Source organism: Lacerta agilis, chromosome 17 (assembly GCF_009819535.1).
Source record: "Lacerta agilis isolate rLacAgi1 chromosome 17, rLacAgi1.pri, whole genome shotgun sequence".
Classification (NCBI taxonomy): domain Eukaryota; kingdom Metazoa; phylum Chordata; class Lepidosauria; order Squamata; family Lacertidae; genus Lacerta; species Lacerta agilis.
In genome coordinates this window covers 37,982,063-37,991,962 of record NC_046328.1, presented here as the reverse complement: position 1 = coordinate 37,991,962, position 9,900 = coordinate 37,982,063, and the positions used below count along the sequence as shown (strand labels likewise).

The 9,900-nt window shown below is 49.7% G+C and overlaps 1 protein-coding gene across 1 annotated transcript; it reads left to right on the top strand.

Annotated features, from left to right (window-relative positions):
- Positions 1–2,437: 2,437 nt before the first annotated feature.
- LOC117061454 (keratin-associated protein 10-6-like) lies at positions 2,438–8,468 on the top strand. Its single transcript, XM_033174293.1, has 2 exons — positions 2,438–2,569; positions 7,670–8,468. The coding sequence occupies exon 2, from the start codon at positions 7,692–7,694 to the stop codon at positions 8,466–8,468; it is 777 nt and encodes a 258-aa protein (XP_033030184.1). The 5' UTR covers positions 2,438–2,569; positions 7,670–7,691.
- The last annotated feature ends 1,432 nt before the right edge of the window (positions 8,469–9,900 follow it).

Genomic DNA, 9,900 nt, shown 5'->3' with positions numbered 1-9,900 from the left:
GTCAGGGAAAAGAAAAGATCTCTCAGTATACCTGAAGGTGTGTGTCTCCACCCCCATCGTTCAGCTGAGGTCCAGCTCCGAGGGCCTCCCTGTGAGAAGTGAGGTTACAGGGAACCAGGCAGTGGGCCTTCTCGGTGGTGGCACCTTCCCATCAGATGTCAAGGAAATAAACAACTATCCGACTTTTAGAAGACATCTGAAGGCAGCCCTGTTTAGGGAAGCTTTTAATGTTTGATGTTTTATTCTGTTTTTAATCTGTTGGGAGCCGCCCGGAGTGGCTGGGGAAACCCAGCTGGATGGGCAGGGTATAAATATTATTGTTATTATTATTATTATTATTATTATTATTATTATTATTCTCAAAATTGTCCTACAATGGTACAACCTTTTTACGGTTGTACGGTTAATATTCCATGAGTGACTGGGAAAGCCTCCTTAAACAAAAGCATCTTCAATGGGCACATAAACATCAGGACCTGGGGCACGTGCCTCTTCCCAGATGGTAATTTATTCCAGACAATTTATTCCTGGCGATTCAACACTAAAAGCCTGGTTTTCAGTTTTGAACTAGCCCTGTGTCTCGTTTAAGGAGCACCGTTCCCAGGGAGAGGCAGTACCTGTTTTGAGTGTTTGCACATAGACCACATTCCCACCAGATATCATCGCAGGACAGGTTCAAATCCTGCCAAGGGGTGAAGCAGTAGGACAGATCTTGGTAGTTTTTGTTCAGCTGAGGGAAAACAAAAGAGGAGGAAGAAGCCATTTATTGACTCACACGGCATCCGCCATTAATTAATTGGAAGGATGAAAGGGCAATGGGATTCCTTCTCATTTCCATTGTTTATCCTCTTCGGAGGTGACTGGGCAGAATTCCATCCCAGACACCTCATCCTCCCTGATTGAAAGATCTGTCCTTCTTGGCTCCAAAGGTAACAATAATAACTCAGAACCCATTTATTAAAATACAATAAATCTCATTTTATCTCTCTCCGGATGATCGTGGCAACATTGCATTCCACCAAAATGTTAACAGCTCCCGATGAGATCAAGAACTGGGAATTCTGGAAAGATCTTTTTGGACTTCATTATTATTATGGGCTTGTGCGCCGTCCTGTGCCATCCCTATGGGTGCCCCGCACCCCATGCCGTCCCGCGCTGTGCTGTCCCTATGGGTGCCGCACGCCCCGTGCCGTGCTGTCCCTGCCGTCCCTATGCGCTCCGCAGTGCGCCCTGTCCCTATGGACTGTGTCCACCCCATGCCATGCCATTACATGCTGCCCCTATGGGCACTATGTGCCTCGGGGCCTCAGCCGCCCTACAGCTGGGGAGGAGGCAATGGGCGGAAAGCGCAGAGCCTGCGGGAGCCAAGACGCATGGCTCATGTGCGCTGCAGGCCCCGTGGTGACAAGTGCCGCCCATCATTTTGTCACCCCCCATCAGGGTGACACCCGGGGCGGACCGTATCCCCGCACCCCCCTTCGTACGCTCCTGCTTGGCACCTCTTTCTCTCCCACACTTTCCCTCCCTCTTCCTGAAACTATACTCTGTCACTCAGTCTGACAGCCTCTTTTCTCTCCCTCCTCCTTCCTGATGTCCCCTCTGGCTCTCATTCTGACATTCCCGGTTCCACTAGGAGATGGTAGGGATTGAACTTTCTGCATGTGCCATCCTAGGCTATGGCCCTTCCCCTGCATTTTGCTTCTGGAGTAGAGGCCAACTCTCTCTCTTAGATCTGGACCTGGGTTCTCCCCTGGTAGACCTCCATCCACACGTTGTCACCAGTGGTCTTCAGCTGCTAGTGGATCACAGTCTGATCCAAAATGGGTCACAACAGGAACACGGCTGCCATGTAGACATATGGTGAAAGATGAAGAAATGGGTCCCCAGATGGGTTAAAAGTGGGTCCTGGGTCTGAAGAGGTTGGATATGCCTGTTCTAAAGTGTGCATGCACACAAAAGCTCATACCAAGAACAAACTTAGTTGGTCTCTAAGGTGCTACTGGAAGGAATTTTTTATTTTATTTTGTTTTGACTATGGCAGACCAACACGGCTACCTACCTGTACCCTAAACTTTTGAGTTTGTGATCAGTACCAAGGAATGGTTCAAAGAGCATCCTAAGGAATAGGGTGGTTTTCCATACTGTGTGACTCAGGGCCTAAGGAATGGATGGGAGGACAGGAGCAGAAGTGAGGATTCATCCATCCATTCATCCATCTATCCATATTTAGTTCCTTAAAATAAACAATTTATCCCCGTTCTTTGTTTTCCCACTTCCGTGTGGGCCGGGATGTGGGTCCAACCAGCTGCACGTGACCCAACCTTCTCATTTCCAAAGTCCTTCCGCTCATGTTAGGAGGATTCCATTCAAACTAATGAGGGCTGTCAGCAATTTGGAGATGACTAGGTGGGGCGAGCTTTGGGTGCTCTTAACAAGCTTCCCATCCCTCGGGGCACCATCTTTCCGGGATCTTGCCTCTTGGAAGTCATATAAAAGAGCCGGCCAGCTCGGTGTGTCCACCAAACTCAACTTGGACTCTTGGATCATCCTGCTCTTGCCATCCACCGTGGTGAGTATCTTGGGATCTCTCATGGAAGAGCCCGTCTCTCTTGAGCTCTTGACAAAACGATGTCAGGCTACAGCCAGGCTGCTTGCTTATTACACAGCATTCTTTCGGTTATTGGGTTTTATTCCCCCACTTAGAGGAAAACTTTAAGGTAGTAATTTCCGCCGTTGGCTTCGGGGATGGTTTACGGCCAATGAGATGTTGGCCATTCTCTTTAAGGTCCTGCCTTTGGGGGACTTCCCTACCTTCGTTTCAGGGGAGGCAATTTCTTAAAATAAATGAGTGGCAGCAGAGGAGAATTACAGAGGAGCGAAGGAGTGCCAGGAGGGTGAGAGAACCAAGGCTGGAGGAAGGTGAAAGGAAGGAGATCAGACAACAAGAGAGGCAGAAGGAGAATGCCTGATGGTGGCGATACCATCAGCAGCTCTCTCTTCAGTGGAGGTGTAAGTGGCTTCTGTTAAACATGGGATTAGCAGCCGACACCTTGGTGGCATGGTAAAAAAAAAAAAGGAATAATAACAGGGAGTAGGAGCAGGAGCAGGAAGGCGGAATAATGGTTTCTAAATTGCAATAGGCAGTAAGAGCCCTTGAGAGAGCATCCTTTACTGCAGGGACGCAGAAGCTGGACTATAATTCCCATCATCCCCGACCATTGACCATGCCAACTAGGGCTGATTGGAGTTGGACGCCAAGAACAAGGTTGAACTACAACTCCCATCATCCCTGACTACTGGCCATGCCTACTGGGGCTGATGGGAGACTTGGCCCAACAACAGTCATTCAATTACTTACCAGTTTGTCCCCCCTCCCCAATTTCTGAGAAGTAGTATCGAAGAATCATAGAATTGTAGAGTTAGGAGGGACCCCCCGGGGGGTGTCATTCAGTCCGCCGCAATGCAGGGATCTTGGCTAAAGCATCCCTGACCTCTGCTTAAAAACCTGCAAGGAAGGAGAGTCCACAACCTCCTGGGGGAGACCATTTCCCTGCCAAACAGCTCTTGCTGCCAGAAAGTTCTTCCTTTTGTTTCAATGTGCTGTTGGTTCTATTATTGTTCAGTATTTGTTTGTCCATTCAAATAGACGTTTGCGGCTGCCCCAAGTGCTTAATTTTGTAATTTATTCACTCGTTCAAAGAGATTATTTATATGGTGCTCTTCCGACTGCTCAAAGCTCAATTTTAAAAAAATTAATACAGAGAACAACAACCCACCATTGACAAATCTTAGTGTTCAAACCCAGCAGGTTCAGGAATACGGTTGGTGGCTTCTCCTCTTGCTGTAGTTCAGGCATGTCCAACAGGTAGATCGTGATCTACTGGTAGATCACTGGACGTCTGCGGTAGATCACTGGTAGATCATTGACTCCCCCAAAACAACTCCCCCCAAACAAACTGAACAACTGTGTTTCCCCTTAAAAAATGTTGAATATTTCACCTCCCTGAAAAAAACTCAACAACTTGACCCGAACCCCCAAAAAGGGGGTAGATCACTGCCAGTTTTTAACTCTGTGAGTAGATCGCAGTCTCTTGGGAGTTGGCCACCCCTGCTGTAGTTCATCAAGAGGAGGCCAGGATGCCTTTATACCACTTCAGAGTGCAGACAGAGTCTCATCTGAATGAATCCTCCATACAAAACTGACCGTAAGTGATTGGCGGCCATCTCTACTATAAGGCAGAGTGGGGCAGATGCCTTGGGCAACAGTTGTGATGAGGTCGGGGTGGAAGCTAGATAGAACAGCAAACAAGCAGCGACACAGTGTGGGAGAGAGCAAAGCTATGTGTGTCACACGGCCTGGCCTGCAACCCATAACTTAAGCTGTTTCCAGTGGAAGACACCATCCCTGTCCACCATATTGCAATATGGCCAACCCCTACAGAAAGTGGGAGTGTCAGGGGGAGCTTCTGGCAAAGCATGCTGGTTGTCTATGAGGATGTTTCAAAGATGCATTTAAAGGGAAGGAGCTTTATCAGAGAGTGTATGTTTCTGATTACCAGTTGCTGAGAACCTCAGACGGGGAGAGGGGGCTGTTAACACTCACGTTCTGGTTGTCGTGGGCATCTGTTGGGCCACTGTGAAAACAGGGTGCTGGGCCACATCCAGCAGACTCTTTTCATGTGACCATAATTCAATGGTAGAGTATCTGAATAGAGCGAGCTTGTTTTCTCCTGCTTGGGGGTGGGGGTGGGGAGGATGTGAACCAATGGCTTCAAGTTACCAGAAAGGAGATACCAACTAAACATCAGGAAGAACTTTCTCACATCGGAGTCTCTCGGGAGGTTGCGGACTCTCCTTCCTTGGAGGTTTTGAAGCAGAGGTTGGATGGCCATCTGCCATGGATGCTTTAGCTGAGATTCCTGCATTGCAGGGGGGTTGGGCTAGATGGGACCCCCAACTCTACACTTCTATGATTCTATGAATTACATGCTTAAGGTCCCAGATCCGATCCTCAACATCTCCAAGTAAGACTAGGAGAGACTCCCTGCATGAAATCCTGGAGATCCACTGCCAGTCAGTGTAGAAGATGATAGGATCAGTGTGGTGTAGTGGTTAAGAGTGGCAGACTCATAATCTGGGGAACCGGGTTCGCATCTCCACTCCTCCACATGCAGCTGCTGGGTGACCTTGGGCTAGTCACACTTCTCTGAAGTCTCTCAGCCCCACTCACCTCACAGAGTGTTTGTTGTGGTTGAGGAAGGGAAAGGAGAATGTTAGCTGCTTTGAGACTCCTTCGGGTAGTGAAAAGCGGGATATCAAATCCAAACTCCTCCTCCTCCTCCTCCTCCTCCTCCTCCTCCTCCTCCTCCTCCTCCTCTTCTTCTTCTTCTACTTCTTTCTGATGCTCCTATGTTGACAGCAGAGGCAAAACAGGAAGCTGTCTACCACCAAGCCCAACTATTGGTCCATGCAGTTCAGAATGATCTACTGTGACCAACGGAGGCTCTCTGGGGTCTCGGAGAGACAGAGAAGTCTTTATTGTCTTCAGTTGTTTGATCTTTTAAATTGGAAGTGCCAGGGATTGAATTGGGGAGCATCAGCATGAACAAAACATGTGCTCTACTAGTAAGCTACAGGTTACAAAGGAATAGAGAAGCTGACTTATGGCAAGTCAGAGAGGTGGTCCATCTAGCTCAGTACTGTCTACACCAACTGGCAGCAACTCTCCAAGATTTCAGGCAAGAATCCTCTCCCAGCCCTACCTAGAGATGCCAGGGACTGAAAATGGTACCTTCTGCATGAGAAGCAGGTGCTCTGCCTCTGAGCAATGGCACTTCCACATGCAAGACGCATCCCAGGCTTGTGCTAACACGCACATTGAATATATATCCATCAGCAATGAATTGCGGGATTTTGCAAGGCTGCGCTGCAGCCATTCAAAATTCTAAGACAACAGATGCTGAACGCCCTGTTAAAATTATGCAAATTAAACACACACTCATAAAAAAAATTCCTCATTTGCATAATGTACTCTGTATCTGCTGATGATTTGTCTTGCAGGATTAGGCAAATTCACAGAGGCAGAAGACTGACAATATCTGCTAGACGGAAGGGTTGTCTTCTCCCTCCAGTCAGAGGCAGGATGTCTCTGGACACCAGTTGCAAGGAATCACAAACAGGGAGAGAGAGAGAGAGAGAGAGAGAGAGAGAGAGAGAGAGAGAGAGAGAGAGAGAGCGCTACTCTTGCACTCAGATCCTGCTTCTGGGCTCCCCACTGGGGCATCTGGTTGGCCACAGTGAGAACAGGATGTTGGACTAGATGGGCCATGGGCCTGATCCAGCAGCCAGGCTCTTCTGATGTTCTTCTGCTTGAGGGAAGGGCAAGGAGGGCGGAGGGGCCCCGAAGACCCATTCCCTTGCCCACTGGCAATCTTATGCAGCCAACATGACGGCTTCTGTCATTTCAGCCTATGCACTTTCAAACACAACATGGGAACCATAAAGGCAGGGGAACTGAAAATGGCATTTTGAGAGAGAGGAAGTCAGTGACTGATGTCACATCCTGCAGGGTTTCTGTGAATTGTAGTATATAGGCAGATGTTGCCAGGTTGCACCTCCGATCATGTATGGTCATTGGCCATTTTGGCTGGGGCTGATGGGAGTTGCAGCCCAACAATATTTTTAGGGCCACAGGCAGAGATCCATGAGCTACATATGCATTGACTTAACTAGAGCCTCCTATTATTATTATTTTGCAAAGGGACTGAGGAGGTGCCATAATCTCCTTTGAGACAACCCAGCAGTTAGTTAAGGTCACCTTGAGCAAACAGGTTTGCGTGCATCAGTGTGGCCCCAACCCCCATTCATTTAACAATGAGGTTGTGATACACCCAGACTGTGTCGAACAACAACATCTATGGACACCCACTTGCGGTCGAAAGGCATCTCCCATACCCATTAACAGCTATGGGGCAACTTTCAAGGAACAACTGCCAATGTACTCAGCATTCGTAAGAACTTGTTAGAAGCAGCTGCTCAGTCCTAGACATTATAATTAACCGTTGCTCTGCTGCTGGTTATGATTTACATAGCTAAGGGCCCATCTGTATGATATATAATTTTCTTCCCCCACAATAACCCCTGATGACTCCACTATCGCAACACTCTTCCCAAACTCTGTGCTCCTGGCTGGAACCATTGGCTCATCTGCTTCGGTGTCATTGTGTGTCTTTACAAGCAAAGTTGTCAAGATCTCTGCCACTGGCTAAGCAGCTGTGATGTCACAGCAGGATCGAGTTCAACACTGCTCAGGGAGAACTGGACAAGAACTGCGGGGAGCTATTGAATCAGAGAGCTTACAGTCTTTATATCAGGGTTGTAGACTATACCTTCCACCAGCCAATGTTCTTGGACTCTAAACCCTACCATCCCCCGTTGGCACGGCCAATGGTCAGGGACGATGGGAGCTATCGTTGAATAGTATCTGGAGGGCCACAGGCTCCACATCCAGCAGCATCTTATGGAACCTCCAGTTCCAGAGAAAGTCTAACTAGATTTTACAGTTGCTGGTGGGATTTGGACACTGTGACACCAGGATGCTGGACTAGGTGGGCCACTGGCCTAATTCAGCAGTTTTCTCCACTGTTCTTATGATTTGTTTCTCTTCCAGAGCTTAAAACCTCCCCAACAAGATGTCTTACCAGTGCAAGCAACCCTGCCTGCCTCCTCCTTCCTGCGTGAAGACTAAGAGTGCCACCGTGTGTGCGACTCCTGGAGGCGCCGTCTGCGTGACCCCATCTCAGTCATCGTGCGCAGATGCATGCACTCCTAAATGTGCCACCGTGTGTGCGACTCCTGGAGGCTCCATCTGCGTCACTCCACAGCAGCCCCAGTGCGCCACCGTCTGCCAGGGTCCTTGCGGCTCCATCTCCGTGACCCCCCTGCAGAACCAGGGTCCGACCGTATGCGCCACCCCCGGTGGGTCCGTCTGCGTGTCACAAGGCCAGGGTCAATGCGCTACCGTCTGCCAGGGCCCATGCGGCTCCGTCTGTGTGACACCACAGCAGCCCCAGTGTGCCACCGTCTGCCAGGGCCCCTGCGGCTCTGTCTGTGTGACACCGCAGCAAAGCTCCGGCTCATGCGCCACTGTGTGCACCAGCTCTGGAGGCTCCGTCTGCGTGGCCCCAAGCAAGGGTCAGTGCGCTTCTGTGTGCCAGGATCCCTGTGGGGCTGTTTGCGTGACGCCCATCCCAGCCCCAACTGGGGGCGCATGCGCGACCGTCTGCCAGGACCCCTGCGGCAACGTGAGCATCACTCCCTGTGCTACTAAGGGCGCTGACCCCTGTTGCGGGGTGAAGACATGTGCCACTAAGTGCGGGAACCCCTGCGTGACCGTGTGCAATGACCAAGGCTGTGTCAAGGCCTGTCCTTCCATCAACATGGGGCAATGCAACGTCAAGAAATGCTAAGTGCCCACAAGGTCGGATTCTGATTTGGATCCCTGTAGTCCAGCTTTTGCAGAGCTTCCTTCCAAGATGGATGAGACCTCCTTCCTCAAGCCTTCCTTGGTCCACGTTCTCTACTATCCTCTCCTCTAGGTGCCCTGAATCTCAATGTACAATTCGCAATCTTCCCCAAGATATCACATCTGGCTTGGAGAAGGAGCGAGGGGCTATGAATATTCTTTGGTGGTGGGACCCCTGACCTCCCCCCTGATTGCCTTCCCAGAACTTCCATGTTAGATAGACAGCAATAAAATGCAAATATAAAGACATGCATGTTGTTGCACTCTGATATTCTTTGTTGTGTCAAGATCTTTTATTTGTATTGATTCGTTACATTCATAACCGACCTTTCCTCTAAGGCAGGGGTAGGCAACCTAAGGCCCGTGGGCCAGTTGCAGCCCAATTGCCTTCTAAATCCGGACCGCGTGTTTTTACATGAGTAGAATGTGTCCTTTTATTTAAAATACACCTCTGGGTTATTTGTGGGGCACAGGAATTCGTTCATTTATTATTATTATTATTATTATTATTTTCAAAATATAGTCCAGCCCACTGCATGGTCTGAGGGACGGTGGACTGGCCCATGGCTGGGAAAGGTTGCTGACCCCTGCTCTAAGGAGTTCAAGGTGGCATTCCTGGTTCTTCCTCTCTTCCATTTCATCCTCACAACAGCCCTGTGAGGTAGGTTCGGGTGAGATGCAGTGACTGGCCCAAGGTCAGGGAGGTGACAAGGAGAACGGGTCGTTCGTAGGTCAGAGAAAGAGAGTGAAACACTTGTGTGACTTACAGTTAGTTTATTTATTGAGGAAGCAGAACACAGAACACACGGAGACTGGTAAGGGTTGCCCCTTTCTAGATGAAGCAGTTGCCCGGACTGGCTTATAATTACCCCCTCACTCCCTGGCCCTCTTTTTCAGGCCCTTCCCTCTGTCTATGGTGAGCTTCAAGGGACCCTCTCTGCTCAGCAACATGCAATGGCTCTCTGCTCAGCAACATGCAATAGACGCCTCATTCTGGGAAGTGGGGGACTTGCATGCTGTCAGCAGAGAAGCTGTCAGAGGGAGTCTGTCCTGTCCCTGCCCTGTCCTGGAGCACTTGTTTCCTCCTCTTCATCATTCTTCAAGCTCCTGGCCTCCAGTACTTCTCAGCTTGTCCCCTCCTCTGGGGTGTGGCCGGTTTCCCACCACCAGGAGCCAGGATCCCAGTCCTCTCCCTCTTAGCTTCCCCAGCAGGGAGGGACTCTTGGCCAGGCAGCTTCCACCACTCCTTCTCATCGAGCCAATCCCTGACACCCAAGATGGTTGAACCCTATGTTTGTTTGTTGCATTTATACCCCACCTTTCTCTCTAAGGAGCTCAAGATGGTACCCGTGGTTCTCCCCACAACATCCTCATGA

Coding starts and splice junctions, on each gene's coding strand:
- LOC117061454 (XM_033174293.1), top strand. CDS start 7,692: ATGTCTTACCAGTGCAAGCAACCCTGCCTGCCTCCTCCTTCCTGCGTG.